Source organism: Platalea leucorodia (genome assembly GCF_965183815.1).
Source record: "Platalea leucorodia genome assembly, chromosome: 1".
NCBI lineage: Eukaryota > Metazoa > Chordata > Aves > Pelecaniformes > Threskiornithidae > Platalea > Platalea leucorodia.
Genome location: NC_138823.1, coordinates 158,635,003 through 158,657,199, shown reverse-complemented (window position 1 = coordinate 158,657,199; position 22,197 = coordinate 158,635,003). Strand labels below are relative to the sequence as shown.

The 22,197-nt window shown below is 40.6% G+C and overlaps 1 protein-coding gene across 1 annotated transcript in view; it reads right to left on the bottom strand.

Annotated features, from left to right (window-relative positions):
- Positions 1 to 3,089: 3,089 nt before the first annotated feature.
- PTPRN2 (protein tyrosine phosphatase receptor type N2) overlaps positions 3,090 to 22,197 on the bottom strand; it is a gene marked incomplete at both ends in the record, with an annotated part of 667,311 nt that continues 648,203 nt past the window's right edge. Inside the window, 2 exons of the mRNA XM_082310546.1 lie at positions 3,090 to 3,161; positions 8,560 to 8,633. Of these exons, the coding sequence (XP_082166672.1) occupies positions 3,090 to 3,161; positions 8,560 to 8,633 (146 nt within the window). The remainder of the gene's footprint in view (positions 3,162 to 8,559; positions 8,634 to 22,197) is intronic.

The following is a 22,197-nucleotide window of genomic DNA, read 5'->3' as shown; positions in this document are numbered from 1 at the left end:
CATTTGACTCTGGGCTCTCAGGTGATCCTGGCTTCCAGGAAGAAGCTCAGCTCAACCTGCTAGGTGAGTTGACCTGCCAGTGAACACGGGGCAGGTCCCACATCCAGGACAAGTGGCCGGGGGTGGCCTGAACAACATTCTTCACCAAATCGCAAGGATTCAGCTAACTGCAGTGAAAAGGGTAAAGAAATACCTGCCCTGCATGAGAAATGCATCTCTGTGGCTTCATCCATGGCTTTGGCATCTTCCTGGGAAATGGATTGTCAAACCCCTTCGGATCGCCCTGGTGCAACTGAAACCTGCACTTCACTAGTAGACCTTGCAGCAGATTATCACCCCCAGAAGCAGGGCATTTATTGAGAGGTGTGAACAGTATGCTACCTGCACAGACGAAATACTCTGCATGATAGTTTACAGTCAACAGAATAAACCTGGCACCTCTTTGTGGAAGAACTGTACAAAACACGGCTGAAGTAACAGGATTGTCAATGACATTCAGTGGGAGATACTCTAACCGTCTGAGTAAGACTGCATCTTTCTGTTGTGTAAACTGGTCTACAAGTATGAATAAAACAGTACATCCCTGCCCCATTAGCCTTGGGGAAGATTAATGCCCTCTAATCTATGCTAAATAAACTCCGAAGCATGAAGACCAATATTTAAGTCCTACACTCAGCTGCTTGTGAATTAATAGGGATCACCCTGAAACTGATATTATGAAATGCAAATATTTGCAAAAGAACAATTAAAAAATATTCCTGAAGTGTAAATGAAAGACTCGTCAGCCATGTTTGTGGTATGCACAGGGACAGTCAGAAGGCGAAAGCTAATGAATCCCAGGGCAGAAATCTGTGCTAAAAACCCATTATCCCATTGGCAGTAGGTAATGGCACAGCATCTTGCACTGGGAAATAATTCTACCCGATAATCGGAGGGCTTGGCTTTGGATGCCCTAATTTTAATTCTTTGGACAGTTTGCTTGGATATAACTACCTGTATTTTCAGAAAGCTGCAGTACATGGCTCACAGTAAATCTACTTCAAACACTTGCTGATACTGCTCAAACTGATCTCATCTGCCCTGATCTGCAATTTTGTGTTAGCTAAAGTAATAAAAGAATCCTGTTAAACCTAAATTATCAAATGAAAAAGGCAATTTTCTCATTCATACTCCATTAGTTTTTTTAGTTATTGCTAGGAAAGCTCTAAAATGCTTAGGCCATAAAATAAACATGTGGCTTAATGTACAGTATGTGTACTTAAGAGGATGATGGCATCTGCAGTAACTGCTCTGTACTGCCATAGTAATGGGATGCACAAATTAAGCAACAGCACATACCAAGTAAAGCATACAAAAATGTATGGCGAGAAGTAACAAGCCTTCTGCTTTTTTTTTTTTTCTTTTTAATAAGTCTTTAATTGCTAAAAAGAAGAAATCACCAATATCCACACCTACAACACAAAATTGCAACATGGTTGATTTCGATAGGTGCCTGTTACCTTTGTGCCAGCAAAACTCTGTGATATTCTCTTTAACATTTCACTGATTAGAAGTTTATAAAAGCTTCCCCTTCCCAAATTAAATTCAATGATATATTTTCCAGTGCTGAAGTCATACGATTAGCCTAATATGGTTTCAAGCATACAACACTGTTAAGATTTTGGAAAAAAGCACCCCAAATTTCTTAAATCATGGAGATGTAGGATAACATATGAAAAAGCACCCAAGCATTCACTTTTGAAAATGAAAGTAAGAGCCTAGATCACTTAAATACCTTTGATAATTTTACTCTCAGGCCCTTCAATCAGAGTACTTTCTATCAATAAGTTAAATTCCTTCAAAAGAGTACCACAACTAAACTTGTGAATTCACATAAGCAAGACTGCATAACCAAATCATTTACAGCCATATTTTAGCATAACTTTGCAACAGCAGGCATTAGGATTTTGAGAACACAAGAATCTCTGAAATTCAACCCGTGTGCTTCTTTATCCCTTAATGGTTAGTTAAAATAGGTATCATTCAGAACAAGAAGCGAGCAGAGCTTCTGCAGAAAGGTGCAATGAACATCTGGATCAGACAATCTCGATGAGAATCATAAAATGCAGACTGGATATTTCTTCTTCAGCCAGGCTTTAACAGAAATATATTTTCCCGCCTAAAAAGGATGGCATAGCGCAGTTTTACAGAGGGAAATGCAAAAATATAAAGAGGAGAGTCCCATTTTCTTCCTCAGTAATCCCATAAAATCAACAATCTGTTTCCATAACAGCTCCGGACATTTACCTGCCTGCTGACAGGGCCTTTCCCCATCACCTGAGTTGAGTCTACGCTCTCCTTTTCCGTGCTGTCAGTGGCAGGCACACGGTCAGAGTTGTTATGCTCGTTATCCCCCGGGTTCCCATTAATGTGACCAATTTGTTCTCCCCAGTTGCAACAACTGTGCAGGCCTATTTACTTATAGTTCAGATTTTCATCCATTCATGGCACAAAGCTGAAAAGTAAACAACAGTTAAGAAAGCATTTGCTTGCCAAAGCCCAGCACAAGAAGGTGCAAGCTCTCTTTGCCAGAGCCTGGACCTGCATTTACTCACACCCTCAGCACTGTTTCATGCTCTTGCTTGGCAATGTATAGGAAGGATCACCATCCTCTTCAGCACCCCCCACCCCTTCTTCAGCCTTGTGGAAGTTACAAAAATATAGCGGAACATTGTTTTCTGAGACTATATTGACTGCACTAATTATCCACAATACTGTATATTTGCTATTAAGAACATGAATGTGTGCTTTCAAAGTGTGACATTCAGGGCTTCGAGGATGTGAAAGGAATTAGATGGATTGTTCTGTCACTTAATCCGAGGCTTCAATGTACTTTTAAAAATTTGTTTAAAACCCCAAAAAACAGAATACATATTTTAACTGTTGAACTTTTACCAGCTAACGGAGTTTGTAAGGACCCTATCACTACGTGGTTACAACAGAAGATGCACAGTTAAGGTCAGGTCACGGTTTCCAAGAACATTCACAGGGACTGAGGATGAGGAAAACGAGGGATGGATCCTGCGGGAACCTTCGGGAGACTGAGCCGCTCACTGGGGAAGTGCCTTGAGTATTGCATTCACTTCCTCTGCAACCGCTGTCAAAGCAAACTCAAACTGCTCCTGCGGAGAGAAGAAACGCATACTCTGAATAATAAAACAAAACACTTTCCAAAAGCCTGGTGCACTATTCTGCAGCCGAGCATCCTCAAGACACTGTTAAGAATATGAATATGCAGGATGAACTGTACACTGCAACAGAAAGGAACAAAATGTTCTGGGATTATTGATGCCATATAACATGTTTGACAGCATCTTGAAGCCTGAGTCATTTTAATGGAGAAAAATGTTGGTAGCAGAAACTGAGCTACTGGGACACAATGATGTATTGCAGTCGTGTGGTCAGAAGGGTTTGGGAGCAGTTGATCACCAGCCATTTCCTTCTGACACAGAGATGGAAACTCGTTAACATAATTGAGATATCAAATAGGTGATATGCTGCAAAGCAGAGCCTTTGGCTTTTCTCATGACTGTTTCTAGTTGAAATCAGCTAGAATAAATATCTCCTCACCTTCTATTATATAGAACAACATCTGCTTTTTGGTTTACCTGTTGCTGTTCTTTTTCAGCTTCCCTTTTTAAGGGCCTTTCTGCACCCACAAATTCCCCAACAATGTTTAGACCACTCCTATTTAAGAAATACTTGGGAAGGCTTTTCTCTGCTATTAATTTACAGCAAGCATGAAACCAAAATTACTAACAGGCTTCTGCACTGCGTTGGCAGAGGTGTGAAGGACACAGCCATGAATGGCCACCTCTTCTAAGTGCAAACCTAACACACTCCTGGACTGTGTAGTCCTGCAGAAGGACAAAGGATTTTTACTTCCTCAAGGTTAACAGGTATTGTATTTTCTAAGCAAGTAATTTTTCTCAGAAATTTACCTTACTGAAATATCTGACAGGATGAGTTGGTGTTTGCAACTTTTCAGATGAAAAAAGAAATGTGGGCAGTTTACTCAGAATATAGGCATATCAAGGACACCAGATAAAGACTGTGGAGAAGTTTCTGGATTTTCTAGAAGTACTCCAGTGGTTTAAGTCAGCCAGGGTCAAGAGCTGCTGAAGAACTAACTTTGAGAATGGAGGTCTGAGATGCACCCTGCAAAGCATCCTGAGATCACTGCTGGGATACTGTCTGTCTCCAATTAGAAAACTGGTGGTCTGGTAGGTACCTCCAGCCCCTCAGCCTGCACTGCCAGGGGCTGTGCGGGATGGCTGCAGGTATGCACGCAGCAGTGGCGGATGGCTGCAGAACACAGCCAGCCCCAAAGGTGATTACTGGGCTAGTAGCATTCATTTCCCACAGTGCTTCACTTTACTGTGAAAATCTGCAGGAAGGATGAAAGAACAAACTACAGATGTGCAACTCACAGTTCAGAAAGACAGCTGACTTCTAATTCCTGCAATTCAGTGCCAGTTTGCTCTGCCTTGTCTTACCCCACTGGAGTCATCTCCCATGTGGAGATGCCTCAGAGAGAAGCAATGATGGGCACAGTTCCTGAGCAGAAAAAGAAGAACAAAACTCGGAATAATTTCTCAGAGACGCTGACATTCAAGACTTTTGCTGTCTGCTTGGTGCTGTCAAAGTGGCATCCTTGTACAGCTGCTGGACTGCAGCCAATAGTTTTTAATCAGACATCAATTCACCCTAAAGAGTAGGACTCATCCTCATTAGGCACAGAAAATGGCATATATGACTGCCTATGCCTCCCCGCACTCCCCAAGGTCTCTGCAATTAAAGAAAAGACTGGAAATGCTCACCCAGGAGTAGCAGTTATATTTTAACAGGAGCACACTGAATGTGTGAGAGGAGCTGGAGGGCAGCGGAAGCAGAGGGCGTTCATCTGGACACGCCGTGCCAGAACCAAACTGAGTGCTTGTACTGGCTCAAAAAGCTTCAGGAAATTTGGGCTGATGCATGAGAAGGGCTCATCTCTGGGCAAAAAAGCCTTGGCATGAAGAGGTGGCAGCTGCTGGACCCCATCGATGTAGCTCTGCAAGGTGAGAGACCTGCAGAGCATCCTGGGCAGGGTGGGAGACCCTCGCGCTGGGGCTGCAGGAGAGGGGCAAAGCAGGCGCTCCCAGGATGCCGACGCTCAGTTGTGAGCGGGACAGCTGGTCCCCGTCACTGCCGGTCCTTGGAGCACGGGGAGCACAGCAACGGAAGAGGCTGATCTGAGCACGACGGGGTTGACACAGTGATGCAGCCAAGTTTCAGAGATGTGCAGATGACTCTTCCAAGATGTGGGCGTCAGTTTGGAAGAAGGGAAGCTGCCCATGGTAATGAAGCTTCCTAATGTGCTCTTCATCTGAGTATTTTACAGTCGGGAAAAGCTTGTAAGATCAGGGACTACAATACTTTAATATTAGTCCCATTGCTGAAAATAACTTATATTACTCTGAAGTTATTCACGGAGCAAATCTGCCCTTTAAATTCATTGGTCCAAGATGTGTTCACCTTACTGCGAAGACCTGTCAGGCTGGAGACCATCTGACCTGCGAGTGCCTTTACCCCTCACGGGAGCACAGAGCATCGTTGCGCCACCTGAGGAGAAGTGTCTGTCTCACCCAAGGACCGTGGACTGATCAACACGAACTCCAAAGTTCAGATACAGATTTTGGAGACAAGTTCAGTGGAGACCAACAGCTAACGTTACGTGTGACCCTAAATTACTGAGGCACAACCACTTACAAAGCATAATCTTTACAGCCAGAGCTCCAAACTGACTGTGAAACACTGCAGTAAAGGGGACAGCAGAGCAGAACCATGAGATGTGTGAGGGCATGGTCTTTCTGGGATGGCACAGCTGAGCTCTTCCCCCTCCTTCCTTTTGCATAATACGCACAGGCGAAAGGCAGACAGTGCAGCTGCCATTGATGTGTATCACCACCCTCCAAAGAAAAGCCTTTACGTACCTTCTGCACCTTTCCATGTGAACTACCACAGTTCAAGCAAATTAATTTCAGTAATTTTTAAAGGAGCTCAGTTTGTTGTTTTGTACAGCTACGCTGTCATTCACATATGCTATTTGCATATACAAGATTGACTGGAGATGAATTATAACACCTAGCTTTGCCTAGAAAACAGAGCTGGACAAGCATTTCACGGCATCACCTATAATGCAGAGGTGACAAGAATATATTTAGTAAAAAAAAAACAAGCTATGTTTCATTAAGTCTACAAATAAAAATTCCCAGGAAAACAAACTGAGTACATGTAGCATATATGACATGATAAAGAACCTTAGCTAAATATTACAGATTGCAAGAGGAATGATAGAGAGAGAAAAAAAGGAAATATATATTTTTCCCATCACAGAGAATACACTTCCTCCTTCATTACTTTTTCCTCTTATATGTGGCATATCAATGCTATTTTATGATTCCCCTGCAAAAAAATAACAAAACCACAAACCCTCTATTATGCTTCTCAGAAATACAGAATGTCGTTATGATAATTTCATTACCATTTATTATGTACCATGCTTTTGAATTAAAGCTCCCTTCCAGAAGACAAAATGTTGCAAGCAAATCTTTCACATGCTTATTGAAAATGTGGAGCGCTGCCTGCTGGAAACACAATAACATTGCTGAAGTAAGTTGGTGTTTATTTTGCCTGGGGATATTCTGTAATTGGCATTTCTAACCTGACTTTTAATCCATTGTTTTAAATTACTCCAAGAGTCTAATATTCCTCATTTGTATTCAGTTGGGAAAGCACAGGGGTTTGTTTAAATCCATCAGAAAAATTCTCTGGGGATCGTGCATTGCTAGCATGTAACCAGATATTTATAATTTGCAAGACGTTAGCTTGAATAAGTGATTTGGGTGGTTTTGAGAAAATGACAATGATGGAAGAAGGAGCAAGAGGAGAGATAAGCAATATCCTGAGAAAATTTTTCATCCTGGATGAAAACACAGGATACATTTCTTTTCTGGAGCTCTTCCAGATAAATGTTTGGAGGGGAAAAACACGTCTTGCGTGAGATTTTCATGGGACTCGGGTAACTATTTCTCAGCCAAGTAAGAGAAGTTGTTCGCATAACCTCATTCTTTGGTTCTGGAGCTGTGTTTTTTCTTTTGTTGAAGGCAACAAGCTGTAATTTCTCTGCCCTGAGAGGGAAGCTGGAATCTGAGCTCTATGTTTCTACAGAGTTGACATATATTTTGGATGCATTTACAGAGAAGTTCAGCACTTTCATCTTCCCTCAGGGTAAATATATGTGACATTGGATGCTGTGTGCTATATGCATTTTTTTTTCCAGTCTGAATAATCAAAGCAGAAGACAGATTTGTGCAATTTTATGTCTTACTTGCAGATAGAGATTTGTTAGCTTTGACTGGCTGATCTTTATTTTTCATGCACTTACTTAATTAGTAAATAATAACGTCCCCCCAACTGTTCTCCAGCACCACTTCTACTCTTAGTGGGAAGATAAAATGATTAGGAAGAGATTCAAGAAAAGTTATGAACCAATGATTCCTGCAACACACATTTATTTCACCTTTGTCCCTCAGCAATTTCAACTCCCTAAATGCTGCAGACTTTCCTATCAGTTCCAGCCTGGCCAAGACAGAGTGCTGTCACGTTGCTCTGGTTACTCAGTTTGGGGCTATAACTCTCATTCAATATTTCACAATATGTCATACACACATTTATTTGGTCTCCATGCCATGAACGAGTTTCTTTATTGTTGTATTTGCAGCTCTTAACTTGCAGCAAATACCCCAAAATATCATTCCATACATCACTGAAATTGTTAATAATAGAAAGTTTCATTTCTAATTTAATGGACTACAGTCACACCATCAGCTATCTTTAAAAGTTTTACATCGTGGAAAAATGTCAAAACTATTACAGCTGACAGGAATTATAGAGTAAGGTGTTAACCTCACCAAAGGGTACAAATATAGTTACCATGCTACATCCATAAAAGACATGGCTTTAGGCACGATGTAAGCTCTTCCGTTCAAAGATACTAAAAATGACTTGATTTCCTACAAAACTATATTTCCTTTAATTCAAAACATTTTTTTCCAGAAAAAAATCAAATGCAGTACTTACATCTTCTTTAATGAGTTGAAGCTTTTAAAAAATATTACATGCACAGTTAAGCACAGATACTCTAAGAAAATAATCCATATTTCAGGATGAAAGCAAGAACATTCTTTCAAATGCACATTTTCTTTAGTAGGCTATAGATTGTTGTCTTGACTGCCCTTCATATATGGTAATCAAGATAGATGTTGGAGATGTTACAAGAAAGAGCAGTAAACACCAAAGAAAGTAGCCTAGATAAATCTTCAGCATAAATAAACCTCAGTTGGTAGGGAGCCAAACAGAGTAATCAGCAAGCGACCTGCGTTAAATTAGGTCATACCCTCTCTCTTCTGTCATGAAAACAACTACTGTGAAAGACCTTTAATGTATTTAAAATCCCAGTGGATTTATTGACAGTACCTTTGTCTGGACCATGCCTGGTCTCTGGTCCCTCAAGTGCTCCAGGGTAGCAGCAATATCAATCTCTTTAGCACCTGCAACAAACCACAAATTGGGCTGAGTTCAGAGCACAAGATAATCCATGCTGCATCTGTCAATCTCTTGCTATCGGGTTCCCTTTGGGCTAACAGTCCAATTGAAAATTATTACATCCATCTCTCAGCAGACTTGGCAGGCAGCTGCAATTTTTGTGTTCATATAGAAAAATAAGAGGTTGGGGCAGCTTTTATTAACATTAATTCAAGAAATGCCAGAGAAAAACAAATTCTTAAAAATGCCTCTGCACCTAGAGCAGAATATATTTTGCAGAACCTAAGGGTCTGTCATGGCAATGCCACCGAGTGCCCCTTTGTCACTTCTAAGAGTATGCACTGAATTAAGGGCCTGAACCACACAGAGATTTATGCTGTTAAAACAAGATTTAGGTGAACTTTTGTCACCTGCAGCTGAGATCCAGAAAATCTCTCTGTGGCTTCCTAGTTCAGGACCTGCCAGACCATCTTGCTGTGTGATCACTGTTTCAGCTGGCAAATCTATGGCATTTTCTTTAGGTTATACTTTGGGTGTCTGGACACTGCTGCTATGTAGTGATCGGCAGCACCAGGATGCAGAGAATAGGCATCCTCACTGCTGTGGGGACCAGCTCCCTTCCTTGGTGCAAATGGAGGTGCTTCCTTTTAAGACATGACCTGTGGAGAGCAAAGCAAGTCCTTGTGCCTCTGACCTCTCTTACAATAACCCAGAGTCTGGAGAACCAAAGAGGACAGGGAGATGCTGATTTCCTCCTCAATTCCCTCCAGTTTAAGATGTTTCAAGACCACCCTCCTCATTTTCCTTAACCTGATACAGGATTTTTGAAGGGATTGAGAGGATTTTGGTCCCTCCTGCATGAACTCCAAGAGTAGAAGCCTGGCTGGTAATCCTTCAAGCTGAGAAGTTCAGCTACAGAGGTTGGGTCTCTTGCATCCGTCCCCTTCCGCATCTTGCAAGAACATCACACAGTGCCAAAGCATCAGGCAGATGGGCAGAGGGTCATCCTAGCCTGAGTGTAACTCACTGCCCCATCTCCGCTTCCCTATCCCCTACTGCCCTGGTTGTCCCTGCATTCTCCTAGGGCAGATGTGGGTCCACAGCTTCTGAAGCTTAGAAAGATGCTGACCTCAGGTCTCTCTTCTTTTGTACATACACTTTCATCATTAGATGGTTTATCAAGGACAGGGATTGCCTACAATTCTGAAATCTGCTCTATTGTAAAGGATACTCAGTGGTGTGGTCTCAAGAAGACCATGGCCCTTCGATGTGCAATTTGACAACCATTTCCTATTGCCTGGCCCTAGGAATCTCCTGGCCCAGCCTGTGCTAATTTGGGACTCCCTTCTGGAGGCATTTAAATCTCCCCAACTATTCACAGGGGTCTCGGTGCCTAACTTGTGGGCCACGCACCTAAAGCATTGCTGCTGCAATAGCTAACTTGTACACATCAAGAACACATACTTGTTTAGTTCCCAGGACTGGATTTGGAGGATTGGGCCCAATTCTTACCACTCTTCCTACAACTCTTGTAATTAAAGGGCTTAAGTCTAACTGTAATTAGGTTCATGTCAATGTAAATATCATGCACCTCCTCATTTCCCCAATTCAGCTTTATAATTCAGCACCATCTTCTAAAAATTCAGAAAAGCAACTAATAGTGGATGATTTAATTTGGTTTCCTTTGATAAAAGATATGAGAAGATATTTAAAACTAACATCAGCTCTACAAGAATAATTGATTTGCAATATGTTCTTCATATCGATGAAAATATGTTCTTCAGCTGTATCAGAAATGGAATGAATTCATTCAGTAAATATAACAGTGACAACTTAGAAAAGATATCTGACAGATATTTTTGCTGATTACCATGGGTTGGGGCATTGTATGGCTTTTGCTTCCTCCCCCCACCCCGCATTGTACAGGAATTTACAGGGATGAGCTTTGGAAAAAATAAAAAGCTTTATTTTAAAATTAAAAAGAAAAAACAAACCTCCTTGCAATGAAACAAATCAATACATATTCACATATGCTGTAAAGTCTGATAACAGTGACAGTAATTATACCTTATGTCTGTTGCAGGTTTTGCAGTGGCAGTTCATGTGGAAAGCATCAGTAAAGGTACACTCTTTGTAAACCCTAGCACTGGTGTAACACGGTAGCTCATTTCAGTGTTTAGTCTCACACATGTACGTGCAATTAGGCGGGATTTTCCTGTGCCACCACAGGTGTCCATGGGAGCAGAGTTGTGTGAGTACCGCACATGCTTTACAGCCTTACTTGTGGCCTCATTAGATTACCAGGAATTAAAATGTCCCAGCAGCATCTTGGCTCAACATAAGAGGAACTCTCTCTTTCAGAAATTAAGATATCAGAAAAATTTAAGCCACTGACATCCATGGATGAGGTTAACCGCAGTCCTGAACCAGCCTCCGAGGTGTGCTGCAAGGATGAACCCGGAGATCCTCCCAGTGGAGCTGGCAGGCCTGAGCGCCACGCGGGCTTCCCCACGGCTGCAAACGTGTATGTCCTCCCTCCAGTAAGGGATGCTCTTTATTTGAAAATACTCTGGCCCCAGGCCAACACAGCAACATATTAGGTGCAGGGAAAAGGTTCATGACAAGACCTAATAACACTTTTTAATGGCCAGACGGGCTTCTGAGCCTGCCTTTGAAAGAGTTAATTCCTCCATTTCTGTGATGCAGATTGCAGGCATTTACTAGTGAACTGATGCTTGCTTTTTTATCATCATTAACAGAATGACATGCCTAATAGTATGAACAACACTTGATCATAAAATTCTGATTTAGCAAAACACCATAGCATATGCTTGCACCGGAACATAAGAATAGTCCTAGTGGGCCAGTGTGCTTAATGGGAAGCTTGTTTTGAAGTGTTTTGTCAGCAGAACTCCCTGAAACATCAGTTTTTACTGATCAGTGTCCCCCAGCCCACGGCTTGTGATCAGGACATCACTCCCAACCACTTCTGATGTCCTTAGCCATAGATAATTAAAAGGAAAAGGAGAGCAAAGTATGATTTTGCCCAAAGCATGTGTCTTGTTCAGAGGCCAGGGGGTTAGAGGCAAGGCGAAGCAGAGGCAGATTGGTTTGCTACCTCCTTTTTTCCATTTCTGAATGCCTCTGATACTATGGTGATGGGAACTACCTCAGTGCCTAGAGAGGATGATCAACAAAACTTAGTGTTGCAAAGACGGGCAGCTGTTTTGGAAGAAAAATATCTTGGAAGAAGAAAATTTGCAGGAAAAATGATGAAATCAATGGCACAAGATAAAGCCAGCATGACTTGTTTTCTCTCTACATGAGCAAACCTCTCTTCCTCCCCCGTATCCACCACTACATGTTCTGCATCTATTCCCTTATTATGCCTAAAATAAATGAGTTTAAATATATATTGCTAGTCCACTATTAAATCTCATTTTGTGATGAGGGCTTTTTTCCTATTCAAACTTACGCTAGATTGCTGTTATATTATGTAAATTCACCTCACTTCCACTGATGTGTGTGATAGTCTGTAGAAAGCTCTCGGGTGACAGAGACGGACAAAGGAAGGGAATTTCAAGGCACGACAGGAGGCCTGAACCCAACCTGCATTCACAGGTGAGAAGAGCTCAGTGTTTAACTGCAGCGTGAGCATTCAACTCTCTTTGGAATTATTTTGTTGAAATCTGACACAAATTCAACTTCTTCTTCACCATGCTCAGGCTTACTCTTTAATCTGAGAGCACAACTGCATGGCATAACATTCTATAGTACCCAATAACATTTTATTTATGCTTTTGAGCCATTTCAGGTGACAAAAAATACAACATATGTTACATGACATTGGAAGAGAGTGATATTGCATCTAAGGACGTTAGGATCAAATCATGCTCTTACTGAGATGGCCCTGAAATATCCACACACTGCTAAGGTATTTTAAACATTGCTCATCTGGAAAGCCCACACACAAACTAAATTTGATGCAGTGGTTTAGAGTACAAGCTGGAAGAACTTGACCCTCTGATTCCAAGGATATCCCATTATTGGAAGTGTTTTGCTCAGGCTACTAAACTATGAAGTCCAGCAATAGATGGAGATGTTAATTTATTGTCATACAACAAATAATCTAGGGGAAGGGTTAAAAATACTAGGCTGGAGCACTGACAAATGGAAAAGAGAACGCAAAATGTGTCAAAAAGGCAATATTTTCTATCTTTTCTCTCCACCAATACATATCTGTCTGCTTAACAGTGCTACTGGTTTCAGAAAATAAAGAGGGGGATAAAAGAGGAAGCATTTAAAGAATAATGAGCTGCCTTTTCACCTTTTGACTGTATTTTACTCTGCAGGGAATAAATTTGGTTTGTGTTTGTGACAGGTTCCTTTTTCACAATGGATTTTGTTGCTTGTTTTAAATGAACGTAAGAATGTAACTTAGTGTGAGACTGAGCTAATGTTGTACCAGCAGTATTGTGAAAAATGACTGTGCAATGTGCAATGTTGTTTTTTTTTTAAATGGAACATGCATTTGCAGTAATTCACTGTGAGCCAGATACTACTGGCCTTCCCCCTGCCCTTAGCAGCTCAGTGAGCTAGCTGAGTAAATACCTCCAAAAGCACTTCCACACCAGCACAAGGCAGATTTTAACTTCAGTAATTAACTATCATCTTCTTAAAGGCTTGAAGCATTCGCAGTGAGGGCCCAACAACCCACATCAGGAACATTAACTGGATAAACTAAAAGAAAACAAGAGAAGATGCAAGCTGAATTATATTTTGCCCCCAAGGAGAGAAGCGGTTTCTGAAGTTTAGGGTCATATCCTTTGCGACCCTTTCTCTCCCCGCAGGCACCAATGCAGGATGCATGCTGGCACTTAACAGCTGGTGCTCCTGATTAGCAGGTCTCAAGGGGTTAAAGTGTTTGCCCTTAGATAGTTGCATAAATGGAGTATCCAGCATGTCGTAAAAACATGGGTAAAAGTTGAATTCCCTTTTCCTCCTGCAGTAAATAAGGAGCCAGCCAAATTCTGCTGCAATAGGCTCCATGAGGTGACCAGCAGCAGCTCGCAATATTTAAAATCATCATGAATTGCCTAATGTTAGTTTTATGACTATAATAATGAAATCTTCCCTTTCTTCTTCTCCCCCTAAACATGGCAGGGGACCCATTTCGATAAACACAAGAAACATGAGAAACACTCTGTGGAGGATAATCCCTTCCACATGGCAGCAGCATTCCTGTCACTGTGATGGTACAGGAATATGACAGACAAAGTTTGTCGAGGGGGGTAACATCTTTTAATATGTCAGCTAGGAAGAAAAAACGAAGGCGTATCATTAAAAAGTGGTTTTCAGGTTCAGCAAACTACAGAGCTTGTGCACCTGAAAATGTGCTGTGTTTTTTTTTTCTCAGTTATAAGAACAATCAGCATTTGTTACATAAATGTATGAAAATTATTGCTTAATTAAGGCAAGCTTTGAGGTTTTTTTACATAATAGGCTTGAACATACTTGCACTGAAAGCAAAGTCAAAAGTTCCATTTTATTCATTACTAATGAAAAGTGCAGAGTAGATTCTGGGAGACTGATAGAATTTTATATTAAAGGACAGTATTAAAAGGAATATTTTAGATTCTAGATGCTCTGAATTTTCTGTGTATTTATAAAAATAAAATGATCCTTAAATACTTCATCAAAGCAGTTATTTGTGGGGGGTTTCTTTTTAAATAACCGAAACTGAAGAGTTTTCTTTGTGATGTTTCACAAATACATATTACTCATAAATATTAAATTAAAAAGGATTTTTCTAGCTGGGAACAACTTTCAGATCTACCGGCATATATCCTCAAAAAGATACGATTATAACTCTGCAGAACGGCTATAAATTTGTTACTGTGAGTCCTAAAGGATGTCTTGGTCATTACGTTGCTATGTTTAGATACATTTGAATTCTCTTCCAGACTGAGGGTCTAACCTCCTGCACCACTTTGGTTAAATCGTTAAATTCACCCTTTGTTTCGCACCATCATTTATAAAACGAACCATCTTTTTTCTACCTAATAAGTTGTTATGAAGGCAAATCCATTTATGATTATAAGGTACTTGGACACTAGAGAGGTGAGAACCTAGATAGATACTCTACTTTTTTTTTCCAGTACTCTTTGCACCGTTCTCAGCCCTCTTTCTGTTCCCCTTGACCATAAAGTGATCACAAAGCTGAATATATGATGCAGGAGTCATGGTGAATGGTGGAAATGTGGGCTTATTAGCACTGTTACTATTTCTTCTTAAGAAAGACTGATGATCTGTGTGGGAACAAACATTTATCCCAACAGAAAAAAATGGAGTACTAAGGGGAATACAGAAATGACCCATCAAGTGCCTTTCTTTTTGCAGCAGTAAGTATTCAGTTTCATTCTAGTCAGATATTACCTGCTTAATGCATCTTTTTATATTTATTTTATTGTATAGATTTTGAATTAGGCCTTGAAGGGCAAAGGGACTTGTTAGGTCAGATTAAAAACTGACTTGTTAAAATCTCGAAGGAAGAGGCCCTAATACAGTTCTTTCTGCTGCTCTTGCTAGAAGCTGAAAAATGATCCAATTAATATTTGCAAGATGCTGCTGATCGGCAGCCTTTTAGCCTCAGAGTCATGCATGGCGCGGTATTTGCAAGCAGCTGGGAGCACTGTGGAATATTATGAAATAGCAAAAATACACGTGAGAAAGAAAATAAGGGCAAAGATACAGTGTCAGCAAGGACAATCAGCTGTCTCATCACAGCATGTCTGTGTTTAGGAAAGAATACAAGTGGTTTTCGTGTTTGGGTGATGACTGCAGGACTCATGCCTAAAAGTGATGCTTCATGGTCAAAGCAAACTCATGCACAGCGGCTTTATGCTGCCTTTCTTCGCTCCCCGTGTGAGGACTCTGACAAATAGGCTTTCTTGGGTTTAGTACAACATTTTCTGGCCCTCTTCTGCATTCAGCTTTGCCTTAGCAAGGAGGCAGACAATGAACTCTGGAGACCCAAGGGCAAAAACCTCCTGAAGAAGGACAGACTAACTAGATCCAGGTCTGCCGGGAGCCTAATACACAAAAAGGACCCATCTATACTGCTGGCTGCGATAGTGTACAGAAACAGAAGCGGGCTCTCTCGGGAGTTAGCAGGGTAAATCAGCACTCATGGACTATTACACTGTCATAGCTATGCTGTTTGCAATGCCCAAGCTAGCTGGACGTAGCACAGCTATGCTATAGATTTGCAACGCTCCTAATGCCCTAGATGCCTCCAGCTTCCCACTGACAGCTTCTAAAGGACAGCTCGCGTAGCTGCTCCAGCGAGTGTTTGCCCCATTGAGTACTTAATGTTGCAGCGAAACATTTAATCACACCATATGAGGGGCAAACTCAATCTGGTTAAAGAAGAAAGGGTCATAACTAGGAGGAGTGTAACACCACTTCTTCACTGACCATTAGTTTTAATGGCATACCAGTAATATTTACTAACTAGCTTAGTCTCAAAGGCCCAGCCTCATCTCATCTACTCCAGCCATCCTTGAAGTTCGAATCGGAGTTAGTCATCTCCTCTCCCAATGGCTAAGAGAGAGAGGGGAGGCTCTGACGGGCAATTCATTTGCCTGAGAATTATCCTCCAGAGGTGGAGGTGTGTATCGTTCTCTGTTGGTGATTGAGGAGAGCTGGACAACTAGGTTAGGCGAGATGCTTAATGCTAGGTGCTTTATATGGCTAAAGTTGGCTGGAATGAACCTGAGTTGAAAAAACTTGAGTTTCTGCACGGCAGTTTTGGGCTCCTGAATGCTAGAATCTGCCAAATCTAACAGTGTTTGAGATCTGTGTTTTGTCTCTGTTGCCTTCCCCTCTTCCCTCACCCCCCAGCTTGGCAATTTTGATGGAAATGGCAAAAGAAAAAGCAACATGGAACCACAATGAAAAGATAAACCAGTTGCAGTATAGTGTAGGGAAGGCCATGGAAGTGAAAAACACATTGTAAGAGTAACTGCTGTTTGTATAGTGATCTGCTGCAAAGAAACGAGTATTTTCTTCCTTCAACTTGCATTGTCTGAGTGCCCATTAAATAAAAACACTTGTAAATATTAGAGTTAAAAAAGGGAGCTGAACAACAGCTAGAAACTACAAAAATAAAAGCAATTTTCGTTTGTAGTTATCCAGATGTCTGCTGCTGTAGCTGCTGGAGTTCTGCTATTGGCCAGGAGGATCATTTGATGCTTTTCATGGAAAGAGAAAAGCGTCAGCAAAAACCTAGAGAGGGACACACTTTTAAAGATAACAAAAAGAGAAATGTATTCAGGCTGGCATTTTCATTAAAAGCTTATTCTTTCTCTGAGATGAACAAAATCTGTGTGCATGCGTGTATGTGGTTAGGAATGGACCCAACATATACCTGAATCTGTGAACTGTCTGTAATTTTAGACAAAATACATAAGGGCTTCTATACACCTAAAAATGACCCAAATTAAAATTTTGCTACCTTTATTAAAAAAAACCCAACAAAACCCCCAAGAAAACAACCACAATGAAAAAACCCAACCAGCAAAGCAAGCATATAAATGGAGGAGGGAGTACTTAAAGTAATAAAAGTGAAGTAACGAAAATTATTGTGACAGTCATACATACACAGAGTATAAATTACATAATATGTTATTGTCTACACATTTTATATTAATACTTGAAAACTACATGTTATAAATGTATAAATGTAAGTGATATGGCTTTGTCAGTACACAATCCAAAGGAACGTGATACTGACGATGGAAAGTGTAGGAACAGCCTAATATTTTAAAAACTGCTACAGGAAAATAATGCTTGTAAGCTTTCACTGATTTCAACAGTCTTGCAGAGCTAGAAATTCAGTACTGACATGTCAGCTTTTAAGCTAATATCCTTTGTCAATGCAGAAAAAACATACAGAAACCACTCACTGTAACTGAATGCAAATGAATGCTAATTTGAGGCCCAATCCTTCCTCGCTTCCACTGTGCATGAGAATATGTCACATCATACTCTATACTATGTAGGAATTGTTTCTCTTTTACATCTAGATTTCCCCCAGCCTCCCCAGAAGTTAAAAGGAAAAGGAATATGCTTAAAGCACTACATGCAAGAAATAGAAGTTAATGGGTTGCATTCCATATAGGGTAAGATAGCCCATAATCACCTATGGTCACTCTAGAAAATACCAGCGCACACATCTAAATTTAACTTACACATGCACATACACGCGCGCGCACACACACACACACACGCAAAGGGTAATGACAGCAAGAACTGTGGATGTGCTGCTACTGCCTACTTACAGGTGTTCCCCAGTATCAGCTCCCATAGAGTTCTACACAATTTGCTTCTTTTCGTACCTCTTCCAGAAACTGCCGGCGAGTTACCTGAAAGGCAGTTCATCTCCACGTGCTGAATCAAACGTGAACAAAGTTAAGATGCTGATTGCAAAAATGACATTGCTGAAAACACGCCTCAGTTGGCCGCAAAATATCTTGGAGTCCCCTTTGGAAAAATGTGGATTTTCTTTACAGGGGACACAAAAGTAGCTCACCCACGTGAATGTATTAAATTGTAAGAACTACATTTTACATTACTTTCATTTTACGTTGCACGTAGGTGGCAATACTTTCACAAGACAGTACGTGGAGTGACCTGAATACAAGATGCAACTATTATGGATTCATTCTTTAGCGAAGTTTATCCTTAAAAGTGACTAAACTGGTCCAGCTATAGAAGTTGTGGAATAATTACACTTTAGTTAGGTAATATACATTGTACCCTTTACAGCCAGAAGACTACCATCTGGTCAATTAAACACTTCTCTTCAAATCCTTCTATGGACTGCTGCATGAGATTAGCTACAAAAAAAAGTAGTTCTTCACTCTGTATATAACTCCTTTTCCAAACATTTGCCCAGCTGCTTCTCGAACCGATAGCACAGTACTTCTATGACCAGCTTTTCCACTCTTCCATATTCTAACCTACCCATTGTGTGAAAAAATGCCGCCCAAATTCCTTATCTGCTTGTCTCCTCCTTAGTTTCAGTCAATGACCTCTTGTTTTCAAATTAGTCACTATCTCAAGCTGCTTACTGACATCAATACATTCCTTTCAGGGTCTTCGAACGCTCTATGGGGACCCCCCTTCATGCTCCCTTTCCCAAGGAATAGCCCATGTCTGATCAGTCTTTCTTCACAATTCTTTTGCCCCAAACCCTGAATAATTAGGATTGCTTTCTACCACACTTTGCTAGTCCCAATTCTTTTTCCAATAAAATCCCCGGAACAGCAAATAACTCAAGAAATATGACTCTTTTAGAGTAATCCCTGACCACTAAACTATACAAAAAAGAAAAAAGCCAAAGAAATTACATCAATAACTTGTTTGCTTTTTGTTTGAAATCTCTATATGCCATATAGGAAGCCATCTAAAAATGCCGTTCATACAACATACACAAGGAAACATCAACCAACACCACCTTCCCCATCCATGGTCACTAATTCATTTCACAACAGAAGCCTGCAGAACATGCTACTTTTTTATTGTCATTTAACGAACTATTAATCGATGACTCTATAGTGTCAATAATGTGTCAAAAGCTTTAAAGCTTTATATGTCAAAATGTGTTTTGCAAAGGAAATAAATACTGTTTTAAACAGCTTGGTCTAAATAGCAAGAGTTCCCTGAGCATCACAGGCTGGACCGTAAAAAACTGTCCTATACATTCCCTATACACTTCTGCGTGTAGCTGGGGGCCCAGCTCTCTTTGTGATTAATTATCTGCCGGGAAAGGCTGCAAGAATGAGCACTATTTGCCTAATTGTGCTTCCAGGGTAACTCATTACATAAAAGTTACAATACATAATGCAGCTTATTTAAAAAAACAGCCGTATATGATATGTTTACATGGACACTAAGAACTTCCTTCATAAATTGAACTAGCAACATTTCAGCTTTACATGGTTAGCATTATTGCTGCTGAGAACTGAGGCAGTCTTGTGGACAGTACAATAGTACACAAAGCAAAATCTAAGGTTTTGGCTCTACTGGCCTACATTTTTTATCTTTTTCCTAATAATCTATCTAACCCAAATCTCAAAGACCAGAAATGTGATCGATTCAAACTTAGAACATGAAAACAATTACAGTTTTGAGTCCTGAATTTTTCTGCTGTAAATTTTTCTCCAGAACACCACCTATTTCTCTTCCCGCTTCTTGCCCTCTTACCATTGAATACCACTTTTAAAAAAAGTAATCTCTCTTTTACACTATATATTCTCTCAACCACTATATGACACGTAGTATGTTAAGTTTTATTTTCATGGGAGAAGCTGGATCCTGGGTTGAAGAAGTATTCCCTTGTTCACCAAGAGCGTGTCAGAAATAGCCTGCTCTAGACTTGTATCAGCACAACTGAACAATAGAATTTTCTCAGACTTTGCATAAGGACTCAAAAATAAGCAGATTGAATCCATTTTAACACGAATATGGGCAAGCATTTTCTTTCATAAAATCCTTTCAGAGAGGAGCTAACCCCACAACTTCATTATGATTGTTAAATCCACACAGCAGATAAGCAAAACCTCAGCAAGGGTTCAGATTAGCCAAAATCATTTGATCACGATGAGTCAGAAGGCGAATTAAGGAATCTTTTGTTTTGCCTTAAAATGTCACGGTATAAACTGCATCTGCTCAGGAGCTGACTCACAAGACCCTCAGACAATAGGGTAGCGGGGGCAAGGAAAGGACTTGGGGAGATAACCTCCGCTGCCAGCCCAGGCCAGAGCGTGTGTGCTCATCAATTATAATCCACGCTTTTGAATGTGAGAGAATAAACTGTTGGTTCGGCTTTGCTAAATCAAATCTTTTTGCTGGGTTTTAGAATTCGGAAATCAATACTTTAAAAGGATTTTAAAATTCATATTTGCCTTCCCTTTGACTCATCTCATTCCAGCTAGTTCAAATACAAGAAAATGGATGGTCAGCAAACCCCAAGCAGCTGCTGCCTGGATTAATATCTAAAAATCAAACTATTATCTACACTATCCAAGCCTCTCAGTTCAGAAAAATGAAAGTGGGAAGACTCATAATCTGATTTTTTTTCTTTTTCATGCCAGAAACACTCAATAAAAATGTCTTGCAATATATCAAACTTTTAGTCACTACAATAAGCCTGCAGGAAAGAAAAAAAATGAAAAAATTTTCAACTTTTCTCTAGATCACACAAAAAGAAAAAAACCTGATCAGCTCAGAGTTACTGTGAGCTTGGGGTGAGAAAGGAATATCAAGCAGACTGATCTAAACCAGTTTATCAACCCTAGTAACAAAGGGTAAAACTTGTAAATGCATGAAGAACGTTGAAATTCTTAGCAGAAATCAGCCTCAGAAAAACAGTCTCTGTCAAAAATCCAGCAAGCATTGTTATCTACAAAAACAATCCATTATCATTTTCTGTATTTATTTAAATCATGGAAGCGCACATGGATTTGAAATGAATCACTTCTCAACTTCTCACTCACTAAAGCTTGTCCTAAGCTGTCTGTCGGGGAAATGAGAGGTGACTTGGTAACTGTCTTAAAATTGTAACACCCATGTAAAAATAGTATCATAGTTAAATAGTTATCATAGTTAAATCATGTGAAATAGTATTTAAATGTGTTACTGTAAGGCCAGATTCAACACTGTCTTGTTTTTTGTTATTACTTTGATGGGTATAGGATCAGGGTCTTGTAACTGCTCTGCATATGAATCTAACAAGAAAAATAATTATAGTAATAAACTACATGATAAATAGCAGCGCTAAGTTACTGGAACAACTAAACAAAAGGATACACTTGCATTTAAAACTTTTTGCTGACATGACAGAGGAATGATAGCACTGAATAGACACTGTTGTTCTCTGACTGTTCCAGTATCTAATCAGATTATTTAATGTGGCTGTTTGGAGTGAATGCACAGATGCAGTCATTACATTTACTGCACGGAGGACAGTGAAATTCATTAAAACCCCAACCCGACAGGAAATCCTTCCTGATGCCGCGCAGAGCCGGAGGGAGTCCCGCAGGCCGGCGCCGCGTGGCTCCCAACGGCAGCTGGGGGCCGGGAGGGTGTTTGCTGAGCGAGGGCTCCTGCGAGCCCCATGCGAGCCCTTGCGTGCCCTCCCGCCAGCTCAAACCCCCCCAGGTACACCAAGGGGGCATTTCTACCCTCGGTACTGACTTCTACCATTCTGCAAGTGCACTAAAATAGGGTGCTTTGCCTTTTGTTTTTAAATTTCATTCCTGCCTTCTCAAATTGTTTGGGGCAGTCAGACTGACGTGGCGGGTGTCAAGCACAAAATTCTCCCCAACTTGGTTTCTTTTCCCCTGCTTTAGGCTTTAGGAACAGGTCCCTTGCTGGTGGTTTTCAGCATCTAAAATAATATGAGGGATGGCAACAGGCAAGACAGCAGAAGATATGAATTTATAACGTGTTTAATAGACTAAGTATTAGCACTAATTCAATGAGCAGTAGGAGAAGAAATTGTAA